We start from the raw sequence: 22,960 nt of genomic DNA, 5'->3' as shown, positions 1-22,960 counted from the left end.
CCAACAGATGGCCATCCAGCCTCTGCTTAAAGACCTCCAAAGAAGGAGACTCCACTACACTCCAAGGAAGTGTGTTCCACTGTCGAACAGCCCTTACTCTCAGGAAGTTCCTCCTAATGTTGAGGTGGAATCTCTTTTCCTGCAGCTTGCATCCATTGCTCCGGGTCCTAGTCTCTGGAGCAGCGGAAAACAAGCTTGCTCCCTCCTCTATATGACATCCCTTCAAATATTTAAACAGGGCTATCATATCACCTCTTAATCTTCTCTTCTCCAGGCTAAACATATCCAGCTCCCTGAGTCGTTCCTCATAGGGCATGGTTTCCAGACCCTTCACCATTTTAGTCGCCCTCCTTTGGACACGCTCCAGTTTCTCAATGTCCTTTTTTAATTGTGGTGCCCAGAACTGGACACAATATTCCAGGTGGGGCCTGACCAGAGCAGAATATAGCGGCACTATTACTTCCCTTGATCTAGACACTATACTTCTATTGATGCAGCCTAAAATTGCATTGGCCTTTTTTGCTGCTGCATTGCACTGTTGACTCATGTTCAACTTGTGGTCTACTTGGACTCCTAGATCCCTTTCACACGTTCTCTCCTTAATCCAAGTGTCTCCCATCCTATATCTGTGCATTTCATCCAATATTTTACATTTCTCTGTGTTGAATTTAATTTTTGTTAGCTTTGGCCCAGCTTTGTAGCCTCTTTAGGCCATTTTTGATTTTGATCCTGCCCTCTCTGGGGGTGTTAGCTACTCCTCCTAATTTGGTGTCATCTGCAAATTTGATAAGCATGCCCCCAATAATTTCTGTCATCCATACATCCCTGATGTCTGCAACAACAAAAAAAACCACGTTTCTGAGGAGAAAGTTTGCACTGTCAGGGAAGGCAAAAGGTTGTTGATAATAAGTTATAGCTTATAGATGCAGTGGTTTGAATATTTTAGGACTATGACTCTGGAGGCCAGGGTTTGATTCCCAGCTTTAATAACAACAAGGTTTTGAAGGCACACAACAACAACAACAACAACAACAACAAAGCTTAAGAAGAAAGAGCCAAGGAGGCGTTCCAAAAAGGTCTCAGTTCTGTTTAGCCCTCCCTCATCCTCCCCCAGGGGCCCAATCTGCGCATGCGCCACGCGGACTCCGCTGTCCTCCAGACATGGCTCTGCTGCGTCGCTGCCGTTTGCTCCCCGTTAAATGCCTCTCGCTGCCGCCGCTACGTTTGCGCAACGGCGGCGCGCCCCTGCGCTCTTTGCGCAGCGAGCGCTCCAATGGCTTTTCCTCAGCAGCAGCAGCAGCAGCAGCAGCAGCCCAGCTGATCTACACTGAGGAGCACTTCGCCCTGAGGGAGTCCCTGAGGAAGGTACCTGAGGCGGCCATGTTGGGTGCTTGCCTGCTGCTGGCCGGTCCAGCCCCAGTTCGTGGGTCACAGGCGTCCCCAAACCGTTGACCTTTGGCTATCCTGGGCTTTTCTTGGCGAAATTAGTTCATGGCTATTCACGCCCTGGGGCTGAGAGAGTGTGGCTTGCCTAAGGTCACCCACCCAGGGTTGTCTTTTCATAGGGACTGAACCCTGACTCACCAGAATCATAGTCCAATCATCACCATGCTGACTCTCCAAACTTTTCTGTTTGTTTGACTTCCAAGTTGTTTCCAAGTTATGGAGACCGTAAGGTGGACCTATTACCATGGGGTTTTCTTGCCAAGAGCTGTTCAGAAGGGGTTTTCCATGGCTTTCCCCTGAGGCTGAGAGAGTGTGACTTGCCCAGGGTTGTGTCCCCCCCCCCATGGGAATTGAGCCCTACTCACTAGAGTCATAGTCCCAACACTCATCATGCTGACTTTCCAAACTTTTTTGTTTCTTTGTTGTATGTCTTCAAGTTGTCATTTGCCATGACTTCCCCCTGAGGCTGAGAGAGTGTGACCCAATGGGTTTCCATGGCCGAGCTGGGAATTGAAGCCAGGTCCAGTCCAAAGTCATAGTCCGGCACTCAAACCACAAGGCCACACTGTCTCTCCGTGCTAGAGAGCTATTTTAAGGTCTAAGTAGCCAAAAAGGGGAACTTTATGATGGCCTTTGGCAAGTCACGCTCTCTCAGCCTCAGAGGATGGCAAATGCAAAGCCTCCTCTGAACAAATCCTGCCAAGAAAAACCAATGATAGGGTTGCCTTAGGGTTGCCATCAGTCAAAAACGACTCAAAGGCACACAACAGCAACCCTAAAGGCACAAGGTCCTGTGAGATCTTGGAAGCTAAGCAGGGTCAGCTCTTGATTAGTACTTGGATGGGAGACCACCAACAAAGGTGCTGTAGGTTAATTTCAGAGGAAGGAACCTACAAAGCTGCCTCTTGAGTATTCCTTGTCTAAGGAAACCCTATGGCAGTGGTACTCAAGCTTTTTACACTTTTGTATTACGAACTTTAGGCTGCATCAATAGAAGTATAGTGCCTAGGCTCAAGGGAAGTAATAGTGCCACTCTGTTCTGCTTTGTTCAGGCCTCACCTAGAATACTTTGTCCAGCTCTGGGCACCACAATTCAAAAAGGATGTGGACAAGGTGGAGCGTGGAAGGCAACTAAAATGGGAAGGGTCTGGAAACCATGCCTTATGAAGAGAGACCTAGGGAGCTGGGTAGGTTTAGCCTGGAGAAGAGAAGGTTAAGAGGTGATATGATAGCCCTGTTTAAGTATTTGAAGGGGTGTCATATTGAGGCTGGAGCAAGCTTGTTTTCTGCTGCTCCGGAGACTAGAAACACAGAACAGTGGATTCAAACTGCAGGAAAAGAGATTCCACCTAAACATTAAGAAGCACTTTCTGATAGTAAGAGCTTTCTGACAGTGGAACACACTCCCTCAGATAGTGGCAGAGTCTCCTTCTTTGGAGGTCTTTAAACAGAGTCTGGATGGCCATCTATCGGGGATGCTTTAATTGAGAGTTCCTGCATGGCAGGGGGGTTGGGCTGGATGGCCCTTGGGGTCTCTTCCAACTGTGATTGGATGATTCCCCCGCTTGACATGGTATATGAGTAAAAATATTTTGTTTATTTAACGTGCATATTTTCATGCGCACATTAACATATGCAGTGGGCCCTTGGTATCTGCTGGGGTTGGTTCCAGGCCCTCCTTGTGGATATCAAAATACATGGGTGTGCAAGACCCATTAAATAAAATGGGGTAGTAAAATGGCATTTCTCGTATAAAATGGCAGGACCAAGGTTTGCTTTTTGGAATTTTTATATTTTTAAAATATGTATTTTCAAGCCCTGGATGGTTGACCCTGTGGATAAGGAATCCGTGGAGCCCACGGGCCAACTGTATCCATATTTTAACATTCAAATTAGAACAGTTTTATTTAAATAAGTTCAATATTTAAATCAATTAAATGAATTCAATATTTAGCTCAATATTTAACACCTGTGTAAATTTTTCACCAAAAAAAGTTTGGAAAGAGGAGGAGGAGAAGGGATCAGTGCCTCCAAGTCTTATGCCATCCTTGAGTAACTAACTCTTGTATCCACCCCATTGAGGTCCCAACCCACCTTCTGAGAACCACTGCCCTATGGAATTCACAGGGTCACCATAAGTCAGCAGGACACATGAAGACACACAAACACACATTGTGCTTATATTGGTTTGTTGTTGTGTGCCTTCAAGTCATTTTTGATATATGGCCACCCTTTGTTGTTTGTTGTTAACTGCCCTTGAATGGATCTGACCCATGGTGACCCTGTGGATGAGACATCTCCACGACCCCCTGTCCTCCTGCTATAAATGTGTAGTGTGCATAACCTTCCTTAGCCCTGTGCCTTCTAGATGCACTGCCTTATAATTTCTGTCACCTCTGCCATTGTGCTGGCTAGGTATGGTGGTAGTTGTAGTCAAATGTATCTATTGGTTGCCAAGTTGGGAAAGATGAGCATGTAACGCAGGGAGAACTGTAAAACTTCTGCTCTTAAACACAGCTGCTTGATGTCCAGTGGTTTGGACTGTTATATTTGTGTTGTAATCTGCCTTGATTCCCTCAGGAAAAGGCGAAATATAAATACATTATATTATTATTGTTGTTGTTGTTGTTGTTGTTGGCAGACCAAGTCTGAAGAAGGTGAAGGATGAATGAATCCAGGTTGCTGTCTGAAGGCATGTTGAGAAGTTCCACTTGGCACTTTTGGCTGATAACTTGATATGTGGTCCTAATGCCATGGTCTCCCTGGTCGATGATCTCCGTCTGCCCATGGACAGGGGTAGCGTGTCCCTGTTAGTGCTCTCGGACATCTCATCGGCTTTCGATACCATTGACCATGGTATCCTTCTGGATCGCCTGAGGGAGTTGGGAATTGGGGGCACTGCCCTCCAGTGGTTCCGTTCCTACCTCTCGGGCAGATTCCAGATGGTGCAGCTGGGGGACGTGTGCTCCGATAAGAGGGCCCTCACATCTGGTGTCCCTCAAGGAGCCATTCTGTCCCCCATGGTTTTTAACATTTACATGAAACCGCTGGGAGAGATCATCCGGAGACACGGGGCGCGGTGTTATCAGTACGCTGATGACACCCAAATCTACTTCTCTGTGCCCCCGACTGAGGCAGTGACCAGGGATGGCATCTCTCCTCTGGATGCCTGTCTGGAGTCGGTAATGGGCTGGATGAGGGAAAACAGACTCAGTTTGAATCCAGAGAAAACGGAAGTGCTTGTGATAGGCTCCCCGGGCCCGGGGATGGCTATTTCTCCACCTGTCTTGAATGGCATCACACTTCCTGTGAAGGACTCAGTCCGCAGTCTGGGTGTGCTCCTTGACTCGTCGCTCCACCTTACATCACAGGTGGATGCGATGGTCAGGAGCACCTGTTATAAGCTTCGGCTGATACGCCAGCTGCGACCCTACCTGGGCCGGAGGGACATTGAAACAGTAGTACATGCTCTGGTAACCTCTCGATTGGACTTCTGTAATGCGCTCTACATGGGGCAACCCTTGTACCATACTAGGAAGCTTCAATTGGTACAGAATATGGCAGCAAGACTGGTCACTGGATCTTCCAGGACCAGTCATATAACACCGGTTCTTAAAGACCTTCATTGGCTGCCTATTCGCTTCCGGGCGCAATACAAGGTGTTGGTTATTACCTATAAAGCCCTAAATGGCTTGGGCCCAGGGTACTTGGAGGACCGCCTCTCTCCATACAATCCGCCCCACACACTCAGGTCGGCCGGGAAGCAGTTGTTAAAAGAGTTCTGGAAGCGAGATATTCCACCACCACTCAGAGGGCCTTCTCCATCTCGGCCCCTGAGCTCTGGAACTCACTTCCCGGCGAGCTCCGCTCGGCCACCTCTCTGGACCAATTTAAAAAGGGTCTTAAAACACACCTGTTCCAGCAGGCATACCCCTAATGCCCTGAAGTACTCCCACCCTCCCCTCTCTGTTGCACTATTGTGCTAGCTGGAGGTGTTAGCGTATTGTAGCAATTGTTGATGTTTTCATTGACTAATGTTTTGTATGTTTTTACGGACTGTATATTGTCAAACTTTTATATGCTGTTACCCGCCTTGATCGCTGGAAAGGCGGGCTACAAATAAAATTTTATTATTATTATTATTATTATTATTATTATTATCCTATGGAGGACCTTGGCATTGAGAATCCCCAAATGAGATTTGTTGCCCAGTTCTATCATGTCTCCGTTTTTTTGATGTGCTAAAGTTTAAAGCCACTAACACTCCGAGAAAGTGCTCTAAGTCCTTGATCATTGCAGTTATCTTCTTTTGCATGTTTTCTAGCCTACCGCCCAGCATCTATGAAAGCACTAGTAGCTGAGAGTGTGCAATGCAAAACCTGACTGAACCAAATGCAGGTCAGAGAAAACATGCCTGAACTTCACATCATCCTTTCTCCCTTGAACTCTTATTTTGCCATGATAAATACTTTTTTTGGCTTGTATCTTAGATCCTCCCTGTAGACAATAGTAAAGGACGGGGAAGTTCATCACAGCCACTGGTAGAAACAATTGTCTTTTTGTGTTATCTTCCTTCTGCATAGAGGCCATGGTTTTGTTTCTCTTTCCCTTATAAAATGCAACTGACAATTACATTCCAATCTTACTTTGACTCTTGCTACATGCTATTTCTGCTAAGTGAAATGATCTGCCAGATTTTTCAGGCTCTCCAGAAAGGTTTAAATGCTAGCTAATGGGAGCACTACAGTTGTCCCTCCATATTCGCTAGGGTTAGGGGAAGAAGACCCCCGTGAATATGGAAAAACCACAAATAACCAAAACACTGTTTTTACCTGAGAGGACACCTCTCTAGGAATCTCTAGGTCCTCCAGTGCAACTGTGGTCAATGTCCAACATACACTGACCATAGAATGGCACTGGAGTAGCTACAAATGGTCTTTCAGTGCAACTTTTAGTTAAAGTTGACCACAGAGTTGCACTGGAGGACCTAGACAGTCCTAGAGAGAACATATTAATGAAATCCATGAATAATCAGATCCGCAAATATCAAAGCTGCAAATATGGAGGAATGACTGTACATTATTTTAGAGGTGTAGAGAATTCTTGCAGGTTTTTCCCACCCTTGATAAGTGTGTCTTTTTGACACATTGAGACAGCCCATTAAAGAAATAGTTGGCCATGGTGAGATGTTCTCATTTTCAGGACTTTTTTGTGGAGGACAAATTGTTTGCACAACAAGTTTGGGATTGTGTGTGATATCACAGAAAACTAAATTCACTGGGTTTTTGCATGCAAAAAATGTGGGGTATTGCATAAAATTCACGTTATTTGTGCAAACAATTTTAATTTAAAAATACAATCCTGAAGTGCAGAAGATCATTAAAAATGCACAAAAACTGACCCAGCAGGGAGAAAACAATTGAAATTATTTACTTTTGCCTGTGATAATGAAATAAACAAAGATTAACATCTCTCTCTTATCTGAGAGGCATGGCAGTCAAATGACTTGAATCTGAGAAGGCCAGTGCAGATACAAATGAATACAATGGATTGGATCCAGACAGCTCTGTTTATAGTTGATCTGTTGAAACCAATGGCACTTCAACAACTCATTGATTTCAGTGAGTCTGCTGTAAGCATTACCACATCTGGACTCTTAGTTGGTGAAGGCAAAAAAGCAATGAACACTTTAGGTCAACTTTCAACTAATTGCAAAATGGGCATTTTCATGGCCATTAATGTGTGTGGATGTATGTGCCTTTAATACTTGGAACACAAGTGCAAGGACAATTTTGGCTGTTTTCTATGCAGGACCATATATTCCATGATTCAAATGTTCAGGAAAAAAATGTGTCTGTCTATTTATTTTTATTTGCTACAGTTTTTATCCCACCCTTCCTCTGAGGAACCCAAGATGACTTTCTATACCTTCATTTATCCTCACAATAACTCTGTGTGGTAACTTAAGTTACGCCTGCGGGATAGGGACTGCTGCAAAGTGTTCCAGTAAGCTTAATTGCTGGATATATACTTGAATTACATTTTTCTAGTCCTGGTCTAAAATTCTGATCTAACCATACTACACAGGGTTCTTACATATTCAACTGCTGCACCAAATTAAAGAAACATAAACTGTTTAAATCTTATGTTTTCAGGTAAAACAATCATTCTCTTATTATCTTAAGATGATATATTTTAATCTCAAACTGAAATCAAGTTAGTGCCTTCAGCCTTGGTCACTATACAGTTATGCAGTGGAGTTAACTCAAGATAGTGGATGACACCATATTACATGCAGAGAATAACAAGAACTTGGAATGATTACTTGAAGAAAGTCAAAGAAGAAAGTGCAAAGGCAGCTTTACAGTTGAACATTAAGAAAACAAAAATAATGACCATAGATATGTTACATAACTTTAAAACAGACAATGAAGACATTGAAATGGTTCAATATTTTTCATACCTTGGTTTAGTCATTAATCAGATTGGAGACTGCAGTCAAGAAATCAGAAGAAGACTAGAAAGACACTGATGAAGGGATTAGACAAGATCCTGAAGTGTAAAGATACAGCATTGAATATTACAGTTAGGATTCTCCATGTCATTGTATTTCCAGTTTCTATGTGTGCTGAAAGCTGGATAATTAAGAAAACTAGTAGAAGGAAAATCAACTCATTTGAAATGTGGTGCTGGAGAAGAATTCTGTGGATACCGTGTAGATAGTTAAATGGGTTGTAGAGCAAATCAAGCCTGAACTCTCCCTAGAAACGAATATGACTAAACATTGTCAGATGTAACAGCACGGAGACTCCTTGAGAAATTCAGTGTTCTCTGCCAAAGACAGGAGCAGTTAGCTTTGCACAGGACAGGGACAGCTGGATCCCAAGAGAAGCTACTTTTCTGTTGCTAGAGTAGAATTTTTATTACCTGACTTTTATTGCTATTTGTCCAAAGTCTTCACATGGCCAATAAGGCAAATGGCTTTTGCCTGTACTGATCCCTCAGTACTATCTTAACTAACTATGGCCTGTTACAGACTGCCAAAATAAAGCTGCTTCGGGTCTCTTTGGAGGTATGCTATTTAAATGATGCATGCATCCGAAGAATCCGGAAGCTGCACCAAAGCTGCACTCCAGTGCTTAGGAATGGAGTGTGGCTTTGGCGCGACCTCCGGACTCTTAGGACCCATGCATCATTTAAATAGCATATCTCCAAAGAGACCCGAAGCAGCTTTATTTTGGCAGTCTGTAACAGGCCCCAATCTCAAACATAATTTAGGACTAACATCATCACAATTTTTCTCCTATATGGTTTTTAACAACTTTTTAACTTTGTGGCATCATTTTCTGATGAAGAAGCCAGTGAAGCTTCAAAACCTTGCATAATGTATTTTATGTTTTATAATTGGCCCAATGAAGATATTGCTGCTTTAGGATTTTGTTGTATTAAGTGGAGACTATTGGTCTTTGGACATATCATGCGACGACATGACTCACTAGAAAAGGCAATAATGCTTTGTAAGGCAGTAGGAAAAGAGGAAAGCCACATTCCAGATGGATAAACTCAATCAAGGAAACAACAGGCCCCGAGACTGCAAGGACTTTTGATGATAGGGTGACTTTTGGAGGTCTCTCATTCATAGGATTACCATAAGCCAAAGTCTATTTGATGGCAGTTTAACAACAGCAACAACAAAGTCCACAACTGCCCTTGTTTTTACATTGTTATGCTCCATCATCAATAACAGACCTCCAAGAGTCCTAGTCATCAATAGCTCTGGCCTGCTCTTGCAAAATCAGAGCTGTGACTTTCTTGATTGAATCAGTCCACCTGTAATGCCATTTTTCTCTTTTCAGTTTTACTGTGCATTATTGTCTTTTCCACTGACTCATGTTGTCTCATAATATGTTCAAAATTACAGTTGGCTTAGTTTAATCATTTTTCCTTCAAGTGAAAGTTCAGGCCTTGTTTGCTCCTTTATTTGTCTTTTTAGCAGTCTGTGGTATCTGAAGCAGTTGGTATCTGAAGAATTCTTATCTAGGATCATATTTAAATAAATTGATCTTCTTCCTGTCAGCTTTCTTCCATATATAGAAATCAGAAATAATAATAATAATAATAATAATAATAATAATAATAATAAAGATTTATTTATAGCTCGCCCAATCACGAAGAATCCGGGCAGGTTACAACAATAAAATACATCAATTACAATAGAGTTAAAAATCAAACCCTAGACCTACCCGCCCCCCCATACCCAATACTAAAACAGAATTAAACAATAATAGTATAAAAACATTAAAAGCATTTTAAAAAAGGCAGAAACATAGGCGGGGAAGAATAGACAAACGAGGGGACAATACCTCTGTATCTGGGGAGGGTAACTAAGTTGGAAAGGCCTGCCAGAAGAGATCCATCTTGAGTGTTTTCTTAAAAGCTGTCAGAGTGGAAATGTGACAGATCTCCTCCGGCAGGTCGTTCCATAGAAATAATATGGCATAGATAATCCTGAGTTGGTATTTAAATATATGCCTTTATACTTCACTGACCACCTCCATATCTGCCCTTCCCAATCTTCTTCTGATTTCTGGACTACAATCTCCATTTTGATTAGTGACTGAGCCAAGGTGCATTCAACTTTCAACTATTATAGTGTCTTCATTACCCACTTTAAAATTATGTGAATCTTCTGTGGCTATTATTTTTATTTTCTTAATATCTGGCTGTAACCCTGATTTAGCACTTTCTTCCTTAGTTTACCTGAGTAAATTATTTTCTGTTAGTAACATGGTGCCCTCTACATATCTTAAATTAGTGATGTTTCTTCTAATGTTCATTCTCCTTTCTCTGAATCTGATCTCACTTTCTATATGATACATTCTGTATTGAAAGAGATAGGATCATAAAATGCATCCTTGTCTGACATGGTTCCCCCTCAAATTTTTCAACATTGAATTTGACTATTAACAGAACAGTAAGCTATTTATGGTATCTGCTATTGGAATCATTCCAGAACTTCTTAATAAGTAGAATAATATCCTATGAACTGAATTAAAATAACCTTCAGTTTTAAAGTGATTACACTTTTGAGTATATGTATAAGGTGCGGTACAGAGCTCCAAAAAGAGGCACCGGGGAGGCGCTTCTCCTTGCTCTGCAGCAGTGCTGTAGCAACCAAATTGCGCTGCACTGCTGCGTAGCAAGAAAAGAGCGCACGGAAGTGACTCATTTTTTGTGGCGCAGCACCATTTGGATGCTGCTCTGCTGGCACGTCATCGCTGTGCGCACCATCTGGTGCCGCACAGCTGCGGCACACCCATGACGTGCTAGGGTTGCAGGGTGTGTGCACGCCCCGCCCCCGAGCAACCCTAGCACGTCATGGGAGTGCCGCAAAGGGCCTGTCTGTACCAGGCCTGAGTTTCAAACAACTTGATGAGGTAATACTGTTTTCATCCATTGTCCCTAGCAATCATTAATCTTAATATTAGCTTTTAAAAGTCTTTATATTATTGCCAAAGAACTGGGTTGGCTCCATGTGTGTTTTTTACTCTTATTATCTTTCTTTTCTTTTCATTAATTAAAGGGAAGAGTTAATGAATTAGTTTGTCACAAGTATATCCAAAATGATCTTTCCTGGCATAGCAAGACACAGTATTGTAGCTCAAATGTGCGCTATTTACTTTGGTCTCAGAATTTAATTAACCATCTTGCTTGCACAAAATCTCATTCCCGCCCCCAGTCTCTCTGGCTCTTATTATACAGGTACCCAAGAGGAGTTCTCAGATACAAATAGTACTTGAGTGGTTCTTTAATTAGGTTTCCCAACATGTGCAAGAGTACTTGTGCAAGCAATTTTTTTAATATGCCAGGTCACTTCTCAGCATTCACTGCTCAATTCAAACATGTTTGAATGCAGACATAAATAGTGTGTGTAATTACTAGTAATTATGGGTAAGAGAGTGTGCTCGTAATAAAAGAATTGTTGTTTTAAAACTCTTACTGCAGTTGTGGTGATCTCTCATCAATGACCAGTCTCTTCAGATGTTATACTTAAAATCTTGCAGATGATTATTCCATCTTTGTTTCATGATGGAAGAAAGATTCAATGAAAGGTCACTAAGGGACTCTATAGACTGCCCCTAAAGGACAGTGGGATGCCACCCTTTTCCTGGCCAGATCGGGGACGTGGCAACCTCACACTGCGGCCCCGATCTGGCCAAAGGGCATCATAGCTGTGGCAGCACAGCTGTATGGCATCTCTTTGGCACTGAATCATTTGGACTCAGCGCCAGAGGCACACTATGATGTCACATGCCATCTGGAGCAGCACACAGTGTCAGTGTGCCCTGGGGGTACAGAGTTGGACATGTGTCATTAGGACGCTGCGCCCTGACTCTGCCCTGAGGCTGGCCTTTCATGCTGGTCTATAAAGGGCCTATGTGGCTTTAATAGAGATAAAGGGAAATGGGTGATATTCCGTTTTAACAGTTTTGCCTTAGTACTTGAAAGAGAAATCAGCAGTCAGGAGCTGAGGTCTGTGACTTTTTGGATTACAACTGACGGGGCCCAAACAGAGGCCAAAATAAAGCTGTTTCAAGTCACTTTGGAGGCATGCTCTTTAAATGCTGCAGGCATCCTAAGAGGCCAGAAGCTGTGCTAAAGCTACGCTCCAGTCCTAAGGACTGGAGCACAACTTTGGTGCAGTTTCTGGTTTGGCTCAAGGAAAGGCTCTGCTTTATGGGGAGTGTCTCTAGTTGATTTTTGGGATCTCTTGTACCACAGTTTGCTCTATTCAGCCTTTAGCCCTCTATGTAGCGTTTTGAGTGTGGGTGGGGGGATTACCATGAAAGGAACGTATGGAGATGTCCACTTCAGCCAATTACACATGACTAACCCTGAATTCAGCCCATTAACTGGTGAAAAATAATGTGGACTGATGAGGTAGGACAAAGAACAAGAGCTTGGAAAAGTTACTTTGGATGACAACTCCCAGGCTTGTAGTGGATGGGTTGGCTGGAGGATTCTGGGAGTTGTAGTCCATGAAAGGAACAATTCAAGCTCGACATAAGATACTTCCAAGCTCAGTTCAATGTACTGGTTTTGATCTACAAAGCCCTAAATAGCTGGGCCCAGGATATCTGAAACACTACCTCTACCCCTATGAGCTTGCTTGAAAGCTAAGGCCCTTAGCAGAGGCTCTGTTACATGTCCTGGGCTGGGCAGGTGGGTACACGATAGGGGTTTCTCTGATGTATTACCCTGACTGTAGCACTCCCTCTCAGGGGAAGTGAGACTCCCAGTAGGCAGGTTAGATTGCTATTTTACTTGGTATTTGGTTCTTAAAATTATAGTCCACACTCCTGTATAAATCTAAAAATTTTAGTCAAAAAATTGACCCCTAAAACCTGGGTCAACTTATCCACTGGTCAGTGAAAGTACTGTATTTTAATTCTTATCAAAAAAAGAAAATGTCCCCTTCTCTGAGTAGAATGGCAAAAGGCAAGAGCTTAGTCCATCCCAGGAAAGCTTAAAATAAGCACTAATTCTCTTTACTATCTTTGCTGTGGCACTGCTTCTGGCCTTTTTGAATGTTCCGGGTGTGAAAATGGCCGTGGTCATTTCTTCCTCATCCATCCAGCCTTTAGGGTGAGCACAAACATTTAGGCCTGCTGAATTTTGTAAGTTCTTCATCATAGTTTCCTTAGCTTTATCCTTTACATCCTTTGTTACATAACCCTAAGTTTTACCCTTGACTTATCCATGGGTCATATCAAAATCAATAATTAGGGCCCCTAAACCTGCCCTAGGCTCGCCCCTTTCCTGTGTGAATGGGATCACAGAGTGGGGAAAACTATGTGAATGAGCAAGACACCTTTAGATATCAAACAAGCCCTTAGTGATAGAGACAGAAACAGAGGAGCACAGGACAGGCGTTCATGTTGCATTATATTCATGTTACATTTGTTACAAAAGGATTGTAATCTCCTGATCTGCCTGCCTCAAGTCTTGATTTAAACCACAGGTTTCTAGTTTGCTTGTTGGAAAAGCTTACTAGCTGCTGAATTTGTAGTTTCTATGAAGCTCATGGTAGTTTATTGTCTGTCTAAATCAAATTCTAGTTTAGCAGGAGACAGTGCTCAGTAAAAAGCAACCTTTGTAGTTTCTCTTGCAGAGGCTATTGTTTGGGGGGGGGGGTCTGTCCCTTGGATTGTGCACTGATCAGAGGGTCCCTTTTGGGAAGGTTCACATGAAAGAGACCTGTTTATTTAAAATTTATTTCAGTTGGAGAACAAGGGGTGTTCTCATATAGAGCTATCTTGATGAAAGTGTTGCTCTGTGCCTTGATTAAGAATATGAAAGTGTTCTTGCTAACTGGCTAGGTGAGGTGGAGCTGGAAGCTGGGTAACCGCCCAAGGGGGTGTGAATTGTAGGGTTGCACCTGTGTGTGTGAACCATTTCTCAAATCTCTGCAGCATCTTAACTTGAATACAAAGCAAAGCAAAAGGAAACCTCCTGAGACTGAAAACTTCAGAGGCATTGCAACATGCTCTATTTCAGTTTATAATGAGAAGTCTAATCTAAAATGTGCCACTTGCCAATTAGGTCCACTGAAGTTAACTGAGGTGAACCAGCTTAATTCCTACTGCAACTACAAGGCTGGGCATCATGCAGCCCTCCAGTTGCTGTTGAACTGCAATTTTCAAGTAGAGAGAGTATTGCAAGACGTGTCTGTAAGCAGAAAACAAAAAGGAGACAAGCTCCACTACTGAAAGATGGTCAACTGTTTGTTCCTTTAAAAAGCCTGATATGTTTCTGCCTGTATTAAAAAGGGTCTTCTTCAAGGGCATACAACAGAAATAACTAGAGTTGCAACAACACTTCTCAAAGACCTGGACCATAAAGTTTTAAAAGATCCCGAAGAAGGCCTTTTCTTTTTAATATAGGCTGAAAATTGCTGGCCTTTCAAAGAAATAAACAGCCTACCATCTTTCAGCATGTCGTATTGCAGTTCCCAGCAGCCCTAGCCAGCATAGGCAGTGGTGAGGAATGCTGGCAGTTCAGTTAAACAGCATCTGGAGAGCCACATTATACCTCTACAGTTTAAATTAATAGCCCCATACCAGATTTGCTTACACAGAACTGTAGTTTTACAATGTAACTCTCTTTCAAACCTTTTCCCTCTCCTCCCCAGATTATTGACAAAGAAATCAACCCATTTGTGGACAATTGGGAAGAAGAGGGACAGTTTCCAGCACACCAAGTTTTTAAATCTCTGGGAAAAGCAGGATTTCTTGGAGTTAACAAGCCAACTGGTAAGGAAAGAGAGTGTCTTAATTCTTATATTTGATTTGATATGTACATTTAAGGCCAGAAATTTAGCAATAGCTGTTTCTAAATAGGACTTAATTGGGACATTGTAATTCAAGGCTGGAGTGTAGTATGACAGACTCAAATACCACCATACTTCAGCGAGTGTGCCACCATTATTTTCAATGGGGGCTTGAATATTTGCAGGTTTCCAATTTGAAGGGGGACCTTAACAGATCCCCCGCAAATTGGGAGGGACAACTGTAAAAGCATCTATCTCTAAGTTTGGGTCCCAAAATGTAAATCATAGGATAAGTGGAGGCTCATGAGAGAAAAGATCATCCATGGATGCATTCTGGAAAAAGTCCTCAAGTGGTCTCTAGAAGCGTCATAGTTGTTTTGCTTACTTAAGTAAGGGTTACCTGACTTGGTTGTTTAATTTCACATGTGCAAGGTAAGAGACATAGGCCCGTTACTTCCGGACACCCCTAACCCTAATACGAACCGAGTCCGTACAAAATGGCGGTGCCCGTTCCACACGGGAGCCGCCATCTTTACATAGCGGATGCGTTGCGTCCGCACATCGCGTAGCACATATGACGCTGCGAGTGCGCCATTGGTGCCTTGCGGTGTCATATCTGCCCGCAAAGAGAAGCGCCATTTTGGTGCTTCTTATTTGCAGCGCGGAGGAGCCTCACGGTTTGGACGCTGGGGCTCCTCTGCGCTGCAAATGAAGGCAGCGGCAGACCACCCCTTCTGGGCGGTCTGTAATGCGCCATAGGTTCCCTTTCCATTTTGGGGGGGGGGAGATTTGTACAACCTACATTTGTTAGGTTGTATCATTATTATTATTACTACTACTACTATTTGATGGGGGAATCGGGGTCATGACATGGGGAGAGGAGAGCTTGAATACTTAGCCCTACGACTTGATAAAGCTTTAAAATGTAACCTTTCTAAATTTTGGTCCCAGTCAGGATTGTAATTTGAAACAAGATGAAAGCTTATATAGTGTAAAAGAAGCCTAAAAGAAGGGCTTATTGTTTCTTCTGCAGTGTGGTAGGGACATAAGATTTAAAGCGATACCATATTTCATGTTAGCTCTTTTAGAATTGCCAGTTTAGCTCATTTGATTGTTTTTAGGCTCTTGACCACTTCCCCACTAAAGCACTGAGTGCCACTGAGATACTGCTTTTGTCTAGCAAGAGAATTAAAGCACTCAGTATTAGTCAGTAGTATCCTTCCACATGACCATTAAATTTCTGCAATGTAGGTTCACGTATGCCAGCAAGACCATGTTGGATAGGAAATGATGGGAACTGCAACAGGTTGGGGGAATTCTTTCCGTTACTTAATGAATACGTAATTTGGGGATCACACTCATTGCAGCCCCACCAGGATGGCTGATGATGTTTTATCAGTAAAATATTCTGCCAGGGTTGCATGGGAATCTTCCCAGGTTGCTAGATCACATTGTAAGCCAGATAATGTGTGGTCTCTGGGCTGCAAGTAATTGCCTGAACCACTGAAGACCTCCATTCAATTATTTATTGAATAATTAAATAATATTAAATATTCAGTGAATTATTTATTCTATGTTTTACCCCCAAACACTCAAAATGAATCAAAACCACTGCTTTCACATACATCATTACTTTAAAAAATGCTTTTAGGTTGGGGGGGAGGGAGAGTGTACATTTGGCTGAAAGTGAAACCAGGTGGGTGAGTTGGGTTTGCTGGTGTGGCACCAAAAGTCAAAGTGGATTTGATGACAAATAATAACAACAAAAGAAGTTGGCTTGGCATAGAAGTCTCAAGTCTGAAATATTAAAGTAATGACAAATTGAATTTAGTGTTTTAAGTTTTATCTTTTGTTACAAATGGAGCTACATGTTCCTGAACTATAAAGAACCTCGTTGCTTTTGCCAGTTTATGAGAAGTTGACTTCCCCCAATGCAGAAGAAATAATTAACATTAGTAAAATAAAGAAAATTATTTTGTCTCCTTTAGTCCTCTATAGCCTAGTAGGCATTAAGCACCATTCTTGTAAAAAGAATTCAGAAAAGGAAATTGAGACCAGGAGCTGCAATGTTGTAAATTACTGTACGTAGTCTCAAAGTTTTTCGTTTTTAGCTGCTATGTACCCTTCAGAAATAATGTAAGAGGCTCTAAGTGAGTATGTCCAGAGAATCAATCAGAAATTGGCAACTCAGCACTTTTTTGAACCAGTGGCTCTACTGCAGTTGGGACTGACAATTCAATTTATGCCATAGTCTCTTCTGAGTACAACTATAGAGATTTAAATTATGTGTGATCTTTAGCAAAATGGAGCTTTGTATAAATCAGTAACTTTTAACGTTGGGCAGGACTACTATTTAGGTTCTCAGATATTTTTCAGATACTTTGCCTGAGGATTCCAGAGCATTCACCACCAGTACAATATGAAATTGCCTTAAACGATTTCACACTATTGGTCCATGTACAGTGACTGGCATCAACTGTACATAATTTCTGTCTGGAACCTCTCCCTTTCCTACAAGGAGATGCGGGGATTGAACCTGGTATGTTTGTTTGGAAAGGAAGCCTTGGCTCTGCTCAGAGCAGAGCTAGAAGGAATGGCTCACCTGAGGGAGAGCCCATACCTAGTAATATTTCTGAATAATCTGCATCTCCTGGAGCATGGATTACTTAAGCACCCATGACCTCAGAATGCTCCTTCTAGTATAGGAAAAATGCCCTTGCTTAAAAACTCTCCATTATTCCATGGGTGGCAACAGCATCTCTCACTAACAGGACACAAGAGCTACATTGCATTTTTTATGGTGAACAAGGACCCCCACAATCTCAGCATTCACTGGACAAAGCAACCATCTTTACGTGTAAACACTGAGCATTTCATAGGATTGCTTTGTAAAGTCAGAATATGTTTACCGATGGGCTTTTAGTATCTAGCTATTCATTATTATTGTCCCCTAAATATTTTAAATGAATGATACAAATTCTTGAACAGGAAATGGATAATAAATTTCAAGACAAATAGTAATAGTAATAAAATTTATTCGGTCTTTGACCAGTATAATCAAGACAAATTATATCACTTCTGTGCTATCTCCAGAGTAAGCAATACACTAGGAAAAAACTCTTCTCAGAAATCTGTTAGTGCCAGGTTGCTATGAAGCAACACAGGTTTTTAATTAGGGAAATGTTATTGGCAGAAGTCTAGGTTAGACAGAGGTATGGTCTGATCTAATATAGTAAAAGAACTCCCACTGGGTAATGATAGCTACACCAATCTAAATATACAAATGCAAAAGAATTGGAAGAATTCTCTAGAGACTCTTAAGAAACAAATGTTCATCTCTTAAAGTTTTAGGATAGATATTCAGAAACTGTAAATGAGAGTCTATTTTCACAAGTAAATTAAAACTCCATCCCATCCAGCTATAGCGAAAAGTATTGAAATTATAACTCAACACATACTTCAATAGCATCAAAACAAAGGACCACAGGGTTATTTTGAAGCAGCTTTGAAAGAGAATCTGAAACAACTTGGCTTATAATTCTGACTGCCTATGCCTCATAGTGGATGGCCTGTGCTTCTCACAACTGCTAGCACAATGTTGTGCTTTGGGAAGAACTGTAGTTCATGGTAGAGTAAGTGTTTAGTATGCAGAAGTGCCCAGGTAGGGCTGTGAAAGACTCATAAATGACAGCTGTTTAGCTGGGTTACAGAGAAAAGTAAGTGGGTTCCTACCTTCTGTGTGAGCTACGCAGGGCTGTCTTAAAGGCCGCTCGCAGACCCAAGATCATAAATTATGGATCTCTGGTCTAGATGATGTGAAGTACATGAAGACAATACTGTACCCACTTATTCGAGAGTCAAGTGGCATTAAACTCAGTGTGGTTTACAACTGAAGAGAGAGAGTGAGAGGCCTATGAAATACTTTTCATTTCTTTCAAAGAAGAAATAGCATTTGTAGTGTGTGCACTGTCTGCCCCTTTCATCTCTTGACATTTTCTGTCCTTATTCTAAGAACCAGCATAGTGTAATGGTTTGAATGTTGTCCTAGGACTGTGGGAGACAAGGGTTTGAATCACTGCTCAGCCATAGAAACCCAGAGGAAGGCAATGACAAACTGCTGAATAACTCCCTATGAAAACCCTATGATAGGATTGCCAAAAGTCAGGCACCTTGATGGCACAAAACAATAAGAAATCCTTATTCTGAAATATGCCAGCATTCATCCAACCACATGCATTGGATCATGGAGTGAAGTGGCTGCTAGTAGGGTATTCCAAACTTACCCTCCTTCTTTGGTCTCTGGAAATTCTAAAATGTGTTATTTGATTGAATTGGCAAATGAGCCATATGTAGTTCTACAGGACAGGAAGCAGCAAAATCCTTAGCTCATTGCTTTCTAGAAAGAGAGCCTGAGGTGCTTGGTGTCTGAATTATGTCCCATGTGGAGATGTTCCTACTTTGATCTACAGCAGATAGATCCATCAGTGTCTAGAGAAGCTAACTTTTTTGTTGTGGATGGTAGTACAAATGAAGTAATGAAAGATGATATTGACATGTCACTCCTAGAAAAGCTCTCCATTTTGAAAGTGATTGCTATATGATGGATGAACGAAGGGTAAAAATGAAGGTGACTGGATTCAGGCTCATGAGCGGTTTTCTGAATGAATGTGAAGTCTCATCCAATGTGTGTGTTCTAGTATTTGTCTCCCTGCATTTAATAATGAATAGGTGTGTAGGTTTTGTATATCTTCTCTGTGATTGAGATTTAACCATGTGGTCAGTAATGGATTGGATGAGGGAAAATAGACTTAAACTGAATCCAAATAAAACGGAGGTACTCGCTATAGGTAATCCTAATCCGGGAATGGTGATAAGCTCTCCAATTCTGGATGGGGTCACACTTCCCCTAAAGGACTGTGTTTGTAGTTTGGGGGTACTCCTGGACTCGTCACTTTAGCTGTCATCTCAGGTGGATGCGACGGCCAGGAGTACCTGTTATCAGATTCGGCTGATATGCCAGCTATGACCCTTCCTGGAACAGGAAAACCTAGAAACGGTTGTACATTCACTGGTAACTTCTTGTCTCGATTTCTGCAATGTGCTCTAGATGGGCAACCCTCATGCCTCGTTCGGAAGTTGCAACTGGTCCAAAATATGGCAGCCAGATTGGTTACAGGGAGTTTGAAATTTAAATCTATTACACCTATCTTACACTGGCTGCCTATTAGCTTCCAGGCACAGTATAAGGTGTTGGTCATTACCTATAAAGCCCTACATGGCTTGGGTCCAGCTTACCTGAGGGAACACCTTCTCCCATACAATCCTTCCCACACTCTCAGGACCTCTGGGAAGAATCTCTTGCAATCCAAGAAAACCAGAGTGGTATTGACCTCCCAGAGGACGTTTTCTGTTGCCGCTCCAAAAGTCTGGAATGAACTGCAGGAAGAGATCCACCATATAACATCTTTGGAGGCCTTTAAGAAGGCAATAAAAACGGATCTCTTCCGGCAGGCATTCCCAAATTGACCTCCTTGGAATGTTCATTCTCCAGTTTGGAATTATTGTTTTTAATGCTATTTTAAGGTGGGAGGGAGATAGGGAATTGGATTTTATATGCTTTGCTATATTCTTACTTGTGCTTTGCTGTGTTATATTTTTTATTGTTCTTATGTTTGTTGTTACCCGTCGCAATCCAATACAGGGAGAGGCGGGATACAAATAATAATAATAATAATAATAATAATAATAATAATAATAATAATAATAAAAACACATGAGAGCTAGAGATTCTCTCCAGTTGTTCACCATGTGTATATTTGGATTATATGAGACTGCTTCTCTACCAATTTTGAGTTCATTTGAAACCTTTTACATGATGAATCAGTTAGGGAAAAGCAGGTCTATCCTAACAGAACACGATCCAGATTAATTAAGGAAGTTCTGATGCTCCTTAACCAATTTAGTTCATTTTTCTGGTACTATATACTTACTCTTGTGGAGCTGTTGAATGGTTTTTCCTAGTGTGGCAGCAGCCTTAAATTGGATGACCGATACAGCTTTCCAGAGGAGAAGGGAAAGCCAACACTGAGTCTGAGGGCTGAATTCTAAGGAGAGTGAATATTAAAGATCTCTGTGGTGACCTCTCTAGTGACCCAAAAAGAGATGTTATGCAGAAATCATAAAACAACTCTTGAGTGTCTTTCCATGGCAGATCCCTGTGGAAAACAGAAATACCAGTAATGTATTATTCCAGTACCTTCAGAAATAATAATAGCTGAGCTGAATTCAGGCTGTTCTGAATACTGTACTGCTCTAGCAAGATGTACTTTATCATCAAGCAATGTTTCAAAGGAAGTAATGGAAAAGTCAGAATGTCCAGCCATATTTTTTTCTGATCTGAATCTTTGCAGCAAACCGCCCTCTGCTATTCAGGGGGCCTCTAGAAATTATTGCTAATTGCTGTCTTTGGAAACAAAGAGGATACATCAGCATATCTGGATAATTACAGAAAAGCCTATAATGAAAATGCCTGACCCTGCTTGTCCCCACATCTGTTTCCCTACATCTGTTTCCCTCCATAAACAGTGCTGTGCAGAGAATGAAATAAGGGACATTTGTATGCATCTTCTACATGATGAAGATTTGACAGGTTTTATGGTTTTTTTCCAGCTCAGTTCTAGTGAAGATCAGAGATGAAGTTGGAAACTGTCAGGAGCAGTGAGCGAGAAACAGTGCAGTCACATGTAGCAATAGTTCTCAATCTTTGGACCTCCAGATGTTTTGGACTTCAGTTCTCACATATCCCAGCCAACATAGCTAATTGTCAGCGAGTCTGGGGGTTGAAGCCTGGATAGAGTTGCCAGTGGAGAAAATTCCTGTACATTAAATGCAAAGGCATAGCCATGTTAGTCTGGAAAATCCGTATGCAAAGGCCAACGATGCAGTTTTTTTGACTGTTCTACATATTGAACATAGATCATGTTAATGGTCAAAACTGTGACCTTGATGATAATTAATCTGAGTGAAGGCCAGCGTTCAGGAACAGAAAAAATGACTTTCACAGGAGGTACAAATTAAACTTTTAATAAATGAAGATGTCCTTTGTGCCACAAACATTAGTTAGTCTTAATATGATTTGGTTCAAAGATCATTAACAGTAATTTATTTTCCATTAATCATCCATACTTCCTTAAACAAGTGGTAAAACCAGCAGCTTAATTGTAGGAACTTTTTTTTCAGTCTGTTGTAAGTTCAAACAGTTCAGACTATCCCACAGTGCAGCTCTGTAGAAGGTTTCAATCCTCTTGTAAGTTTCGCTTGTAAACTGAAGAGGCCTTTTTTTGTCTTGTGCTTGATTTGTTGTTATTGTGTGCCTTCAGGTTGTTTTCTGACTTAAATCATAGGGTTTGCCTGGCAGGTTTCTTCAGAAGGGGTTTGCCATTGCCATCCTGTGAGGCTGAGGAAGTGTGACCTACCCAATGGGTTTCCATGGTTGAGCCTGGATTTGAACCCTTGTCTCCAGAGTCCTAGTCCAATGGTCAAACCACTACACCACACTGGTTCTTAACTTGATTTGGTCTCATTTTTTACTTAAATGTTTTAGCTATTTATTTAAATATTTATATCCCACTGTATATCATAAGGATCTTTGCCCAACGTATCCCACCCATCAGAGCTTACCTGCAGCTGCACCTAGAAACCTGGTGGGCACAACTGAATCAGATTGACACCTCCCCTTCTTCAGTTAACCAAGTTTCAGTTAAACATACAAGGTCAACTTGCTTGTCCAGGATCAAGTCCTAGATCATAGAGCTCTTCCCAGTCAGAGCTCTAGAATTAAGCAGCAGTACTTTGTGGTCTGATGGGGTTTTATTGTTGGTTGTGTGGTGAATCAGGAGGAGGAGCACTGAAGAGATGTCTCTCCCTTTTCCTCCTATTCCATCAGCTGCTTCTACCTTCACTGCTGTACCTCCTCCTGCCTATTATGACTGAAATGGCAGCACCCCTTATATTTTCTGAACACATATTTGGCTGACCAGAAATACAGAACAAACAATCATAAACAAACACACAGGTCCATTTAGACTGAAGAACTTTCAAGACTTTATGTCTTACACGCTTTTTATTCTTCTGTTGCTGTTAGGGCAAGACAATATAATTAATATAACCTGTATATAGCTACTG

At 41.8% G+C, this 22,960-nt stretch overlaps 1 protein-coding gene across 1 annotated transcript in view; it reads left to right on the top strand.

Moving 5' to 3' along the window:
• The first annotated feature begins 1,161 nt into the window (after positions 1-1,161).
• The window catches only part of LOC149309884 (putative acyl-CoA dehydrogenase 6), a 68,841-nt gene continuing 47,042 nt past the window's right edge, over positions 1,162-22,960 (top strand). The window contains exons 1-2 of the mRNA XM_089534017.1: positions 1,162-1,365; positions 14,639-14,759. Of these exons, the coding sequence (XP_089390143.1) occupies positions 1,162-1,365; positions 14,639-14,759 (325 nt within the window). The remainder of the gene's footprint in view (positions 1,366-14,638; positions 14,760-22,960) is intronic.

Source organism: Sceloporus occidentalis, unplaced genomic scaffold (assembly GCF_023333645.1).
Source record: "Sceloporus occidentalis isolate IW3139 unplaced genomic scaffold, rSceOcc1.0.p SCAF_7, whole genome shotgun sequence".
Taxonomy (NCBI): Eukaryota; Metazoa; Chordata; class Lepidosauria; order Squamata; family Phrynosomatidae; genus Sceloporus; species Sceloporus occidentalis.
The sequence above is the reverse complement of the archived record's forward strand: the minus strand, read 5'-3'. Positions and strand labels throughout refer to the sequence as shown.